At 34.6% G+C, this 16,209-nt stretch overlaps 1 protein-coding gene across 5 annotated transcripts in view; it reads left to right on the forward strand.

Moving 5' to 3' along the window:
• The window catches only part of KLHL1 (kelch like family member 1), a 275,645-nt gene that overhangs the window by 251,579 nt on the left and 7,857 nt on the right, over positions 1 to 16,209 (forward strand). For 4 of the 5 annotated variants that reach the window (XR_014880961.1, XM_085215759.1, XM_085215757.1 and 1 more), the window contains 3 exons: positions 903 to 1,065; positions 11,698 to 11,910; positions 15,958 to 16,129. Coding sequence is in view for 4 of the 5 variants with exons in the window: in XM_085215759.1 (XP_085071885.1) it covers positions 903 to 1,065; positions 11,698 to 11,910; positions 15,958 to 16,129 (548 nt within the window). In the remaining variant the exon portion in view is untranslated. The remainder of the gene's footprint in view (positions 1 to 902; positions 1,066 to 11,697; positions 11,911 to 15,957; positions 16,130 to 16,209) is intronic. The other variant, XM_085215758.1, reaches the window with a different exon arrangement.

Below are 16,209 nucleotides of genomic sequence, written 5' to 3' on the forward strand. Positions count from 1 at the left end.
TAGAGGGATAGGCTAGATCAGTGGGTCACATGAAGTCACACTGGCTAATGGGTTGTTTGGATTTAGGCTGAGATTTCCAAAATAATAGTTATTTGGGACCAACTCTACCCCTTCTTTGCTAGATAAAGAATCCTTACATATCCAATATTATTTTCCTCTGAAGGCACTCATTCTCTGTCACTGTCACTTGTCACTTCTTTTCTAAAGGAAAATTTTCATAAAGAAAACTGATGATGCAGTTTAAATAGTTTAAGTTCCTCACTTTAAGTCACTTCCTCCAGTCTTTGAAAATGTAGGGTTTTTTTTTGTTTGTTTGTTTTTTTTGATTCTATGCCAGTCAACCAAACTTCTGCTAGTGAAAAAAAATTCTATTTTCATCCACATAATTGACAGAAATTCTGAAGGTGTCAGACATCTTTCCCTCTGCTGTGGAACACTAGAAGGAAATTCTATTCAACAAGATATCTCTTTGAGATCTACCATATAACCAGTCTATATATTATGTGATTTGCTTATATTCTAAATGCTAATTAATGATCAGAATGTTACATGCCACAGGCTAAAAAGCTTACAGAAATCTTAAGATGCTTACATCATTGACAGATAATTCTGTGAAGCAAACAACTTTCTCAAAGAATGAAACTAGGTTTGTTTGACAAGACCTTGAGTCTGTTTGACAAGAACTTCATAAAGCCATGCTCATTGGCATTAATTTTATTCCTATATGTTAACTTTTAATTTATCAAATTTCAAATCAGTTTCCATTTTCACCTTGAGTTTGCAAGTTTAGGCATTGTTATTATGGAAAACATTTATTATTATTATTATTATTATTATTATTATTATTATTATTTCCAGAGAAATAATATTTTTACATTTTCTCACTCTCTCCTTCATTTTAGGAGTTACAGTGCTTGAAGGGCCTATTTATGCAGTGGGAGGCCATGATGGTTGGAGCTATTTGAATACAGTTGAGAGATGGGACCCTCAAAGTCAGCAGTGGACATTTGTGGCAAGTATGTCAATTGCCAGAAGCACTGTTGGAGTAGCAGCATTAAATGGCAAGTGAGTAGGGTATTCTTTTACAGTTCAAATGCATTTCTTAGAAGGATGAATAACTGTGACACACAGTAGTAAATAACTTTTGTCCTATTGTACTTGAGGTACTTTTTAAAGTAAATACAGACACATTGTGCACACCCTAAAATCTTGTGGCTCTTACACTCATGTCAAACATCATTTTTCTGTATATATATTCTTACACATATACTTACTCCTTTGGTTTAATATTCATATCAAATACATAAAAAATAGACATGACATTTCAGTGCGTATATTCAGCATAAACTATTACATGAAAAAAATTGTCAGTTGACTCATCTTTCTTGTATATGCCAGTTCTAGTTAACCGAGTTTATCAGTCCAAAATACCCAACAATGAGGTTTGTTGCATGCTCTTTCAACTTGCTTCAGCCAGACACTGACCCAGGAAACCTGCTTTGACTGAAGGCAACTACAATCATACAGGAAGTAAACAGAAATTTGAATCTGACATTAAACTGTATTAAACTTGCAATTCTAAGTATGTTTAGATTCTAAGTTTCTCACAACTTTTTTTTTTTTTTTTTTTTTTTTTTTTAAGTGATCCTTAATAAAACTCATTTTATGGTAACACAGTATTGTGCTGACACTTTTTATTAAGGAGCCACTGCACTAAAGCTGGGCCAAGTTGCATCCCAGTAATACAATTATCTTATGCAAAACTCTGAGTATCTAATTTTCTAAAATGAAATTAGAGACATGGGGTTTATAAAAAGTTCTCTTTGTTTGATAGTATAAGATGTTGTTTGCAGTGTACCTACACTATTTATTACTTTTGCTTATCAATTGAAAGTATTTGCTTTTAGCTACCTGGAAAAAATAATACGATGTGAACTGTAAAATTTAGAGGTAGGAGAGGGATTCATCACATATAACTTCAGATACTTTTGGATAGACATTTACAATCAAGTTGTCCTCATAAGCTCACCTTATGATCAACTGAAGAAATAAATTAAAATTATCATGCGTCTTACTTATTCTAGACACTTACGCTAGGACAGCATGAATTATGTCCTGTTTTGCTTCCTCAGTTATAAAGGAAACATGGGAACTCTGTCTCAGATTGTGACTTCTATTTTTTTTTTTTTTTTTACATCTTAAATGAAGGAAATTAGTACTTCTATGGGCAATTGAAAGTAAATGAAGAAGCACGAGTAGGATTTGGGGGTCCTAGTGGAAAAGAAGCTGGAGACGAGCCAGCCAGGTGCACTTGCAGCCTGAAAGGCCAACTATATCCTTAGAGGCATTAAAAAAGGGGTGGCCAGCAGGCAGAGGAAGGTGATTGTCCCCCTCTACTCATCTCTTGTGAGGCCCATCTGGAATACTGCATTCAGGCCTGGAGCCCCCAGCACAAGAAAGACACAGAGCTCTTGGAATGGGTCAAGAGGAGGGCCATTGAGATGATCAGAGGGTTGGAGCACCTCTCTTGTGAGGAAAGGTTGAAGGAACTGGGCTTATTTAGCTTGGAGAAGAGAAGGCTCTGGGGAGACCTCATTGTGTCCTTCCAGTATTTGAAGGACGAGTATAAACAGGAGGGGGAATGACTGTTTACATGGGTGGATAGTGATAGGACAAGAGAGAATGATTTTAAACTGAGATGGAAGATTTGGATTAGATATTAGGAGGATGTTTTTCACACAGAGGGTGGTGACGCATTGGAACAAGTTGTCCAGAGAGGTTGTGGCTGCCCCATCCCTGGAGGCATTCAAGGCCAGGCTGGATGCAGCCTGGTCTGGGCAGCCTGGTCTAGTGGTTGGCAACCCTGCTCTTGGCAGGGTTGAGGTCCTTCTCAACCCAGGCCATTTTATGATTCTGTGATTCTATGATAAATATAGATCATCTTAAGCCAATAAAATAGTTTTAACATTGGAGTTGTTTGTTTTCCATTCTCCTGTTTATGTTAATAACGATATTTAAATGTATTCCCTTTTTGCGTTTTTTTAATTGAAAGACATAACATAAAAATATAAGGTTGTGTTCTTCATGAGATAATTTATAGTAAATTGACAACAACAGATTTACTGTGTTGCTTGATTATACAGATAGAATTTAAAATGGCTTAAGCACGATAGAAATTCTACTTCAGCATTCACAGAAATAAAGCATACTAAAATTTTATTGACTGCATATACTATTTACTATTTTGTCCTTTCACACGCTTATAAATTTATGTCTCATATTTTCAGATAAATTGGTGTTTTGTGGGAAGGCTTTGATGAAATCAAGTGTAATGTTTAAAAATATTTGTTATAATGTATATTCATTTAGTTATATTGAGTTCCACTGGTTTTACAATAATTGCATTCATTTGGTAATGTATTCTCACAAATTGGATTTTTTTCATAGCAGTATTTTTCCAGCTCTATGCTTTTTAATTTTATATAAGAAATGGAGCAGGCCAATTCAGATATTGGTTTATATGCAGAGTAATATTTTGTTTTCATGTCCTATAATGAAAAAAAACTAGAATAAGTCTTGTGTTATTTAAACTAAAATTGCGCATGCTGCAAGTAGCAGTTGTTTTTATTTAGTATGTTCCTTTTTACTCTTATGCATTACTGCAAATTGAATATGAGAAAGGTTAGCTTACTGAACCTTCATTTTCAAGAAAATAGCAAAATCCAAACCAAATCAGTATGTGCATATGAAAGGTTATAAAAATTGTTTTGTAGTCACACATATGGGATATATTTATTGTGTAATGACCTCAGAGAGGCACAGGTTAATAATTCCACTAAGTCCTTAATAGCAGTTCAATGTTTTGCACAAGAGAATTTGTAATGTATTTCATTCATATAACAACCTACAAAATGTGATTGCATGGCTGATTATAGTCTCCTCCAGTTCTGCTTCTTTGCCTTTCATGCATCATATAGTAAACTATCTGTGGCATTTTATTCTGTAGCAGAATCATTAGGGCTTGTTACTAATTCAGTGCCCTGCTCTGTTCTTTTGTACTTTTCTACACACAAATTCTTATTTCCTATGTGAGGATCCCATACAGTGCAGTGAATATCTATTTCAATTCAATATGCATCATAGTCTTCTCAGTTTTTCAAGAAAGATTTAACTTGGCATTTTACATTCAGGCTGTTAAAAAGGAATCTCTGCAAAAGTCTGCTTCTTTTCATGTTCCTAGGTTAGTAAATCTGTGACTCTTAGAAAAGGACAATGAAATATGAAAATTCACAGCAAAAAGGAAGATTCATTTTGTCAATTGTTTATGGGCTGGTTCAGCTCGGTTCCATGACAAACAGGGCAGGGGGACCCATGGACCCATACCCTGGGAAAGGGGAAAGGGGAAAAAGGGAAAGGGTAGGGAGATAGGCCTAAAAACAAAACCGCAGCAACAATCTGAGGAGAAACAAACCAATTTACTAAGTAAGATATCAGAATGCAAGATAACACAATGTAAGACGATATAATTGGAGTTGAAGATAATAAATCAAATAAAATCAGAGAGAGTATCCAAAAACCAAAGGCCTTACTCTAAGTAAGCTGAGGCAATACGGCACTCGAAACAGAGACTAACTGGAAGATTGAAAAAGGGACTTCTCATGATCTGTGATTAGTTTTTATCTTTCCTTCTGAGTGGAAAACAGTAACGGAACAGCGAACAGACCTCTGGGAGATGTTCTTCTTCCCTTCTGGGACAGCCACCCTGAACTGGAGCATTAACTCTTCAACTCTCAGTGCACTACATGATGTTATGAAGTGGAATACTGATGACCAACTCATAAAAGCATGACACATTTACAGTCAGTGTGTATTGCCTTGACTGTTAGAAAACATGGCAGATGCTAAAGCCATTGCTAAATTACAGAGTGGGAACTTACTGAGTCTGCTTTGTCTCAGTAAGCTATGACCAGGCTGCTAGCTGCTTAGGCTGTGTTCATATTTTGCATGTTTGCTGTGCATCTACATCTTTTCAGTGTATATAAAGCACCGTATACATTTGTTTGTCTTTTTAACCACATGAGCAGGATTTTTTTCTACTAGGTGATTGTTGACCAGCATAAAGTTAGCATTACAGTCATTTGCTGCAAGGACTGCCATTCAGGTTTTGTAATAGCAAACACTTTGTCTTTTCTACTTATTTATTTTCTCCTAATTTTACAGTGGATAAAAGATTCTGTGTAGATAATAAACATAACATAGCATGTTATGTTTTAGTTTGTGTATTAAGAATACTTCAGAGCAAGCAGACAGAACGAATAAAATTTAGAGTCACAGAATGGCTAAGGTTGGAGAGGCCTATGGAAGTCATTTGATCCACTCTCTCTGCTAAAGCAGAGATACCTAGAACAAGATGCCCATGTTCAGGCACCTTTTGAACATCTTCAAGATCATTTCACAGCCTGGTCAACCTATTCCATTGTTCAGTCACTCACACAGTAAAGTGCTTCTTGATGTTTAGACTGGCCCCTTCTGTGTTTCAATCTGTGCTCATTGGCTCTTGGCACTGGGCACTACTGATATGAACCTGTTCTCCTTGCACGCTCCCTTCAGGTGTTCACAGACATTGATATGGTTTCCCCTGAGCACTTCTATTTGTTGGACTTCTTGAGGTTCTTGTCGGCCCACCTCTCCAGCCTAATACATGGCAGAAGAAAACAGTCTGCTCACACTGCCTAGTCTAAATTTTTGAATGTAATGTGAGTCCCACTGTAATTATATAAACGTTATATATGGATGTCATATTCATATGTGTACATATAAATGTATGTACACACTTTCTTATTCCCACATATTTATACATCAAGTAGGATATGTAAACATTTAAATCTTAATAAAATTTTTACAAAGCTAATATAATTTGATAAGTATCTTCATGAACTTTGACAGCTCTTACAGAAGCTATCAAGTATCTACTACTTTCAGCAACAAAATCTCATGTATATATCCACTGTTAACTATTTTTTTCTAATTTGAAAATAGATCAACTTCTTAATAACTTCTATTGAGATAAAATGAAATTTCTTTTGAATCAGTAGAGCAGCTTTAGCTGAGCATTTCATTATTGATTGAATTCAGTGAATTGAGAATGATTTGTTCATTGTGAAGGTCACAGACTAAACGATCTAAGACTTTTTTTCTAGTCATCCATATAATTGCAGTGCACTGATGATTTTCTTCAGTAAAAAAACTATGCAATAAATGAATACAGAAAAAGAAAATATGGAACAATATTTCCATATTTAGATTTCTCAATCTAAAAAGATTGAACTGACAAAGCAAATGAATATCCTAAGTATACCAGCTCAATCTAGCACAAAGTCATTCTGTGAACTCAAAAACATTTTCTTATTAAATGACAGATGCACTGCATTTTTATTTTAATAAACAAGACAGAGAATAAGGGGCCTTAATCTTATACTGTAGTAAAATAATAATTTACAGACTACTTTATCTTAACTCTCGTGTAGTCTGATAAGGTCAATGGTGTTTTTAACTGGAGAAATTTGCATTCAGTCTTGCAAAGATAAAGTAGCCCAAATTGTAACTTTGATTACAATTAAATTTACTTGATACAGGTTCTTACTTTCAGAAAAGTTTACCTTCTAGTGTAGAGTAGAGTTTTGTCATAATGATATTATTCATATAAAGGTGTTACTCTCAGAGTCTTTTCAAATTCCAGCAGTCAGTAGTTCTTTAATTGTTGGCACTTATTCTATGACTTTTTTTCATTTTTTCTTAAACAAAACTGTGTTTATTCCTAATGAATCCCACTCCTGTGTTATCAAATACATGAAGTACCGTTCCAAATTTACCGATAGAAATGTCTTCATTAATGCTTTCCATTCAGAAAATTGTCATATTCAACTTTTGCCAGTGAACAACTGACCTAACCAAGGCAGTGTGGATAGAGAGATTTCATCTACACAGTCTCCTTGGTTAGATGTGGATTGATAGCACTGATGAAAATTCCAACCTTCCCCTTGTTTCCATCCGTCAGATTTCCTTTCTGACAAAATATTCCTCTGTTGCTCTTTCAGGCATACTGAAAGGTAGAAAAGGGTGCAAAGGGGCCTAAACAAAAGACCAGACAAAGTCTTTGATATTTTCAGTGAAAGAATTTTGAAAGGCGAACCTCATTAAGAAATGCTGGAAAGGCATGATTCAACTGTTTTCACAAGCTATAGGAACTCACATCAAAGGCACTCTGTTCTTTTGAGGTTGGTCTGTCAAACTGAATTTAAAAATGCCTTTTCTGATTAGGTATCAAAGGTTTGTAATCATAGCACTGAGATAAATGCTTTTGATCCAAATAGTCATGATTTCTCCTTTCTCCTACTTTGCTGAAAAAAGCTTTTTTGCAGCTGAGAATTTGCTCTATCAAATAGTGTTCTTGTGTTCTTTGTGTATGTTGTTTCCATAGAAATAAATAGGAGGCATTACTTTTGGAGCGACCTAAGTGTGTGTGTGGTATATGCACACACATATATATATATATTTAGGAATCTATGCCCATCTTAATGTAAAAAATCCTCACCAAATCCTGAAAAAAAAACCAAACTTCCAGTTCAGAGGAGACTAAATTCATAGCCACTCACAGTATCTGAATAAATTGAAATTTAGACTATTGGGGAATAGAAATCTGTAACATCTCCAGAGGCAAAACATTCATTGTGAACCATGGAGATAAAGTAAAAGTACTCAGTAATGAATGTTTTTTTTTTTTTTTCCCCTTGCTGACCTTTCCCTGTAAACAGTGGTAATTATAAAATAAATTCAGTTTTAACAGGATGCATCTCCATAGAATGAGATACAGTTCAGTAAACAGAATATTCTCAACTCAAAAGTGAATGAAGATATGCTTACTATGTGATTATTATCCCTATGCTTACTTTTCAAGCTTTCTTCTTAACCATGCAATGTTGAAAATAAAGTCTTAAAATATTGTAGACACTCAAAAGTTATCATCTGCAAAAGTTAGATATCTGCAAGAAGTCTACAAATACCAGTTATCTGGGAGAAATAGGAAAGATGCCTTTATTGTGAATTTAGACTTTTTGTGGATTGTACACATTGTATCCCAGTGGTAAATGTGCAGTAAAAGAGCAGGTAGAAGTAGTACTGAGTACTTAGATAAGGTAAAGTTACTAAGACAGTATTGTGAATTAACAGTGTAAAATAATTTTATTTATTTATTTTTTTTTTTTAAAGGCAAGCACTAGCTTGTTAAATTCAGTGTCTGAATTTGAAAGGTATATGCACATGAAAATGAAAATCTGCTTACAAGTGTATTCAACAAATCACCCAAATCGGATGTGGTATCTGTTAACTGAGAGACATAAGAGTATCCCTTGCAGTTGCAAGGCTTATATTTTATCACAGTAATGACAGATTATCACACTTTTTTAGAGAAATCAATTATACCTTTGCATGCAGAAATTTTTATGTCTGAACCGTTACCAAGAAGGGTAAAGTTACAAAAATGATTCATTCAAAGTCATCTAATTAAATATGACTGAGCACTAAAAAGAAAGAGTGACAGTTCTAAATTTCTTTGGATATAAGTATCTCAAAAACTTCAGTTAGTTGTGCAGTATCATGGACATTCAGCACTGTTTGCACTGTTGTTGTTCCCTAGTTACTTCAGGTTAGAGTGAGTAACTGTGGATTACAGAATTTAGCAGAAGAGTGGAAACGTTTCCTTACTGAAGTGTCCAGGCTCAGCCACAGTGTTTTGAAACAATTATTCCGCTTTCAAATTTTATTTGTCTGAAGTTGACCTTTATGAAATAAAATTGTATTGCTAATCTAATAAATCATAGAATTGTTCAGGTTGGAAAAGACCTTCAAGATCACCAAGTCCAACCACAACCTAACCATACTACCCTAACTCAAACAATCCTCTGCTGAATCATGTCCTTGAGCACCACATTCAAAAGGTTTTTAAACACATGGATTGATGGTGATTCAATCATTAACTTCTAGTGCTTAATAACTTGTTTCTGTAAATAAGTTTTTCCTGATATCCAACCTAGAGCTTCCCTGGTGTAACTTGAGGCCATGTCCTCTTGTCCTGTCACATGTCGGCCACCCAACCAGGATGTAGAAGTGGATAAGACATGTTATAGACAGTTGTGTGAAGTCTTGAGATCTCTCCCCCTTGTTCTTGTGGGGAACTTCAACTTCCCAGATATCTGCTGGAATTATAATACAGCAGAAAGGAACAGTCCCAGAGGTTCCTAGAGTGTGTGGGAGATAACTTCCTGACACAGTTGGTGAAGGAGCCAACAAGAGGAAGCAAAATACTGGACTATTAATTGCTTAGATATAAACACAATCTAAACTAGAATGATAGCCCCAAAATCTTATTTGGGAAATAAATTTTATTCTGTTCTGAACAGTTGTTTTAACAGAAACTAGATAGCTGACTGAAACTGTTATCAGTTTTTATGAACAATATATGTTTCCCCATTGGCAACTCAGAGATGCTTTTAGATATATTTTACTAGCTTTCTTAACTGAAGTAGGCAAATGAAAACCAGTGCTTCACAGTGAACTTTCATGCCAGAAGACATAGTTATTCCTTCTGCAAGTTAGATTAGGGGAACGCATGATGGTTCTTACTGAGCCCTGCAGAAGTTTTAGTACTTTGCATTTTTAAAAAACATGTGAAATGTTTATTTGTCGAAATATTTACTTAGATTTCTATCTCAGGCCTATATACCACTATCACCACTTTTAGGAATTAATTCACATATTAACATTAAACTATCTACTGCCATTTGAACTGACTCGTGAACTCTGGCAGTCTTCTCTGATAGAGCATGTTTTTTTCTTCTATATACAGTAAACAGCGTTTGATCACTGTCTGTGTGCAACTGAACCAAGTCCCAGATCTTCTCTGCAAATAACAATAACATCCTTGCAGACAGTTAGATTTATTTTCATGTAAATGGATTTGGATCAAGTATTAATATGTCCATTTAGTGCTGTTCTTAAGCTCTTTTTCTCTGAAAAAGAGGAACAGTACAGTAGTGTCTGGCCAACTGAACTTTAGGCTCTGCTTGCCACCTTGAACATTAAGCAATTTAAAAAATGCAAACATTGACATTGATAACCCTAATATGTAGGAGTCTTAACTGTGAATTTGTCCCACCTGTGGATACGTGATAATTGTATACAAAGACGCTTTAATATCCTCTCCCTTATATTCCTCTCTACTTGAAACTTTGGCAAATAGAAGCATATCTGTCAGGCAATATCAAAATATCTCATGACTTCTGTGATGTATTTAGTGGTGGTATTACATTTTCTATATCATCAGAATCCATGCCAAGGAAATACAATGGTGAATGCACATTTAAATAGCTCTGAATTCATGGACTGTTTAGGACAGTAAAAACTTCCAAATGAATAACTACTTCCCACAGACAGCTTTTGCATCCTAAATTACTCAGTGGCTGGACTTTCGAAGAGCTGATTAGTAATTCTTCAAGCGCTGTAGGAAAAGCAATAGCCTGCAAAAGGATTCATACAAGACACGGATGCAGCATGGCTATAGATAGAAAGAATGTCATGGTTTCATGATTTTTCGTTATCAGTATTCCACATCATAACATCATGTAATGCACTGGGGGTTTGACTGCTGATGCTCAAGTTCGGGGTGCCTGTCCGGAGGAGAAGAAGAGCTACATTTCCCCAGGGGGCTTTGCGGTCAGCAAGGAGACATAACTCCCGGCAAGGTCACCTGATGCTCTCTTCTTTGCCTGCATTGCTTCGCTTGCGCTTCTCTGCCTGCGCTTCTCTGCCTGCGCTTCTCATCTCAGCGTTGTGGTAAGGCTGATCCACCATCAGTTTCACACTCCCTCTCTCTCTCCTTATAAAATTCTGCTGATACCATATTTAGTAAATTACTTTGTTTCACCTCAGATTGTTGCCACTGTTTTCAATTATTTCGGGGTCCCCTATTTTCTTTTTCCGGGGGCGCGGATCCGCGGATCCCTCCGCCCTTCTAGTCACGAAACCGGGCCGAACCAGCCCGTAAACCGTTGACAAAGAATTATCAGAACTGTTTCTTCCTGGGAAGCATTACAAAAAAAGGGAGGAAACAAGAATCTTGCCTGCAGGTAGTAACAAACAAACTTTTTTTTTTTTTTTTTTTTAAGCCACATTTTGCCATTTCATATTTAAAATGTTTTCTGAGGTTTTCCAAGACTTCCATACAGAGCTGAATCCTCATGGTATATTCTGGTGAACAATTGAGTACCAGCACTGCTCATGAGATTTATAAATTTATGGAGAAAAATCTATGTATTACAATGGCTTTTGGCAGTACATGCTGTAATCAAAGAACAAAGATAACCATTTCCAGAATGAAAATATTTTAATTCCTGTAGAGCTGAGCAAAGTAGAATTTGGATTTAGTAATAATATTAAAATCATCTATGTTTACTGATCAGATGAAATTCATATGATTTTGAGAAAGTATATTTTGTTTTTCTCCCATTTGTTAAAGTCAGCTTAAAATACACAAAGAAACAAACCCACAACCAAACATCATCAACAACAACAACAACAAATCCTTTATTTCTACAGTTCTAAACTGTTATTTTACTGATATATTATTGTGCATTTTCTTAGATTATATTCAGTTGGAGGTCGAGATGGAAGCTCATGTTTGAGTTCAATGGAATATTATGATCCTCATACAAATAAATGGAATATGTGTGCTCCAATGTGTAAGAGAAGAGGAGGCGTAGGAGTGGCTACATGTGATGGCTTTCTTTATGCAGTTGGAGGTCATGATGCTCCTGCTTCTAACCACTGCTCACGACTACTGGACTATGTAGAAAGGTATCTACTACATGCATTTTTAAAATATATTGTCTGGAAGCATCATTTTGTTACCTAAATAATGGTGAAATTTACAGCAGACTTTTTTTTTTTTTTTTTTTTTTTTTTTTTTTTTTTTTTTTTCTCCTAAGACATACTGACTTCCTTTTTTCTTACTTACTTTACTTTTCTTAGAAGCTTCCAACAGAATAGTTTTGGAGATTATTTTCTTTCCCTTTTTTCCTCTCACAGTGCTGTTAAATTTTAAATTTGACACACAACTTATCTCTTTTCACTTAACATTTAATAAATCTTTGTTTCTGAATCAAAACATTACACATTGTAGAGTCATAAAGTAAACTTTGAGGAGATAAAAATTCAGGCCTGAAATAATTATATAACATAATAATGTAACTGAAGATGTAGCAGAAAAGGAAGATATAATAGATATTTAACAGCACTATCACTTCCCTTACATGGGTATAAGCCTTACACGTTATATTTACAGTACCCTGTATTTCACAAGCTGGTGTTCTGCAAATTCAAGATTATCCAGTAGGACAATGCCACTCATTTTGAAGGTACTCTTCAAATGTTCCTCTTGGGTTTGACTTCTTTTTTTTTTTTTTTTTTTTTTTTTTAATTTCTGTTTTTGAATGTTTTGAAGAAGAATACAGTAAATACACTTTCCATATATATACAGGTAGCAAAGTTTAAAGCAGATATATTTGATCAATTGTTTAATTTAAGCATGGAATAGACAGGTACCAGGAAAGAGACTTATTTTCCATTAAGTGTTAAAAAATGTATTAAATATCATTTTTGTCTTCTTTTTAATATTTGAATTTACTAGTTATTCAACAAGTAATCCTAAATTTCTAAGTTGAAACTTATTCCATATGATTATGGAATTCCTTATTCCACTGGAACAGGCTGCCCAGGGAGATTATGAGGTCTCCTTCTCTGGAGATATTCAAGACCCACCTGGACACCTACTTGTGCGACCTGGTGTAGCAGGGGGGCTTGGAAGCAGAGGGGCTCGATGATCTCTGGAGGTCCCTTCCAATCCCTACGATTCTGTGATTCTGTGATTTTCCTCATGTTTAGACTTTATTCCATATGCAAAATACTTATGTTCTCCTTATCTCCAACAGATGGAAAGTTAATCAGAGAAATCCCAGGTCTATTTCATCTTTATCTTGATGGTTATCTATCTATAAATAAGTATACCCAGATTTCTTCATGAAGTAAATTTATATTAGTACTAAAATCATAGTCATAAAGAAGGGACCCACAAGGATCATGGAGTCCAACTTCTAATAGCTAGTGGTGACAGTATCTGTACTACTTCCTCTACTTATTGGTACGTTTAAGGAAGTTTTATTTCCTTCCAATTTTGACAAGAAAATCCTTCAAAAACAAATCCTTTCCCATTACATCTGATTTTTTCAGAGAGTGTAATAGCAATGAGTTAACCACATATACTTTACCTATCTGGTGTCTGAATTGCATTATACAGTGTTCTTTGTCTAGGTATTTTTGCACTGATCTGAATGATGTGCTTTATGGGCAGCTATCTTCTAGTGTAATAATTAAAACTAACAAGTCAGAACTTAGAAGAATATTAGTTTGCATTGAGTAGAAGTGAATTGAATGAAGGTCTCCATGGAAAATGGGCAGTATCTCAAAGCGCTGCCAATTACTGATAGATGTACAATATGGCTTCAATGTATCTACTTTTACATTTGAAAATTAATCTTCCTTTCAAACAGTATTTCCAATGACTTCGGATACCAAAGATCTAATGAATGTTTATTATATGATTTATTATATTATCTCATATATCCCTGAAAGTTTTACTTTCTGTAAAAATATTTTTGACATTACTTAAATCAAGTGATAGCATATTTGTGTTTTTTGAATGCTGTTGTTAAATCCTGCTCGATACTAGTTAAGACATCTAATTTGTCTCCCAGCTTTTTATATTGATGCAATTTTAAAGGATTTCTTATGACACTGAGTAATCTCTATTTAAGAATAATCAAATCTGGAGATATTTTGACAGTGTAGCAACACTTGAAAAAGAATGCTGCTTGCTCAAAATGTGATATCTATTGACAAGTTAAACAAGTTATTTATAGATTTTTTTCCTTTCTCACCTTGACTTCAAATTCATTTTTTTCAACATTAATGAACTTTACTGTAAACCTTCTTTAGCTAGGGAATACCCAATTATTGTAAAACCAAAATGTACAGTTGTTGTTAGCAAAAGAAAAAATATAAGAAAACTCAGACTTTTTTGGACAATTACAAAATGAATGAACAAAAACACCTTGACCAAATTATTTTGCAATTCTATCCTGCTGATAGAATTAAGTTTTAAGCATTTTTTTTAGCTCATGGGTGTCCAATCTCTTGACTTACCTGGGCCACATTTTGTGAAAAGGAACTGTCTTGGGCTGCAGATATATAATATAGTCAATGTATATAATTAACAAAACTTACTTTATTTTAAAATACTTTATATTAAAACATAAAAAAGAGAGCAAAAGACCCATAAAACTAGTGGGATCTAGTGGAACCTGGTTTTTGTAAAAGTAATGCATTGATCTGGTTCAGTGGAAGCAGTTGCAATTCTTCATGAATTCTGAAGGTGTTTGTCAAGAGATTTTTGATGAAATTTTATTCTTCTTGTGTTTCATCCTTGAAAACAGTTGTTCACAAATGTACCTATTGCCAAAAATAATGACAATGAATAAGATGTGATTGTGAATTGAGGGATATTTTTCTTTGTAAGATAGTGTCACATTCTATCTATAAGGGGAGGGTCTCAGTAGCAATAATAATGTAATGATATTATATAACGATAGAGAACTTTAGCCATCACAGAGTTCCCTTTTAGTTATTTTAGACTGTCATTTCCAAAGTCTGAGCTACTTTACACATCAAATGACTGAAGTCTGCCCAAGACATTTCATCCTTAAACTGTTCATTTCTCTCAAGTGATTGAAAAGTGATTCTACTGCATATTATAGATGCTTTAGGACAGAAAAAAAAGGTATTTCTATCATACTCTGATGTAATAATTTATTTTGTTATCTGAATGAAATATCCATCACCTAAAAATGAGGTGTCTGGTGTAACCTAATAGTCCAGGCTTCCTTAGTAACTGACTGAGAAGCAATATCAATGGATTGATTTCAACTTTATAGTAGATGCTAAATACACTGAAATGGCCTCTGGTATTACCTGATGTTACACTGTTAATATCTAAGTTAATAGCATAAAATAGATATTTAATTTTTGAATGTCTATTATTATGTAATTCTGCTCTCAGTTTTAGAAATTGTGATGATTGTCTTTAAAACTGTACTACTTTCTTCACTTGAAGTGAGATTCTAACTGAAATGAAGTTAAAAATATGAATTGCATGCAGCGGAACTTCTTTATGGTGAGGGTGACGGAGCACTGGAACAGGCTGCCCAGGGAGGTTGTGGAGTCTCCTTCTCTGGAGATATTCAAGATCCGTCTGGACACATACTTGTGTGACCTGGTGTAGGGAACCTGCTTTGGCAGGCGGGACTCGATGATCTCCGGAGGTCCCTTCCAACCCCTACGATTCTGTGATTCTGTGATTTTGTAATTCCTGGGGAAGTTTTCTGGCTATGAAGATTTTACATTAGCACAGTAGAATATAATTATTGCAAAAATACTTTAATGTTCTACAAAAATATAATGATTTATTTCAAATATATACATAAATATATACCTACATAAAGATATTGCTCTTCTACTCAGATCTATGTTATGACACCTTACACCATAAATAGTTTAGGATTCTTTATTTATTTATTTATTTCAAATAGTTAACTGAAAGTTTCTAATCAACATTAAAATACATGAATTGGGAACACAGTAAACGTCTATCCTTTCTGCTGTTACAGAAATATTTTGGATAAGGTGCTCGTGGATTTTTGTTTTTCTGCAAAAGGGTTGTATTTCACATGAAAATCAGCATGAATAACTTTGCTTCTCACTGTACATTCAATTTCCCTTCTCCTTCATTAGGTATGATCCAAAAACTGATACATGGACAATGGTGGCTCCACTGAGTATGCCTCGAGATGCTGTTGGTGTCTGTCTCCTTGGTGACAAGTTGTATGCAGTAGGTGGATATGATGGGCAAACATACCTGAACACTATGGAAGCCTATGACCCTCAAACTAATGAATGGACACAGGTATTTTTATAGTCTGTATTTTTTCTCATGCATTTTAATAATTTCTAAAAAAAAAAACAAAAAACAAAAAACAGAAACAA

This window comes from Meleagris gallopavo, chromosome 1, assembly GCF_905368555.1.
Source record: "Meleagris gallopavo chromosome 1, MGAL_WU_HG_1.1, whole genome shotgun sequence".
In the NCBI taxonomy this organism is placed as follows: Eukaryota; Metazoa; Chordata; class Aves; order Galliformes; family Phasianidae; genus Meleagris; species Meleagris gallopavo.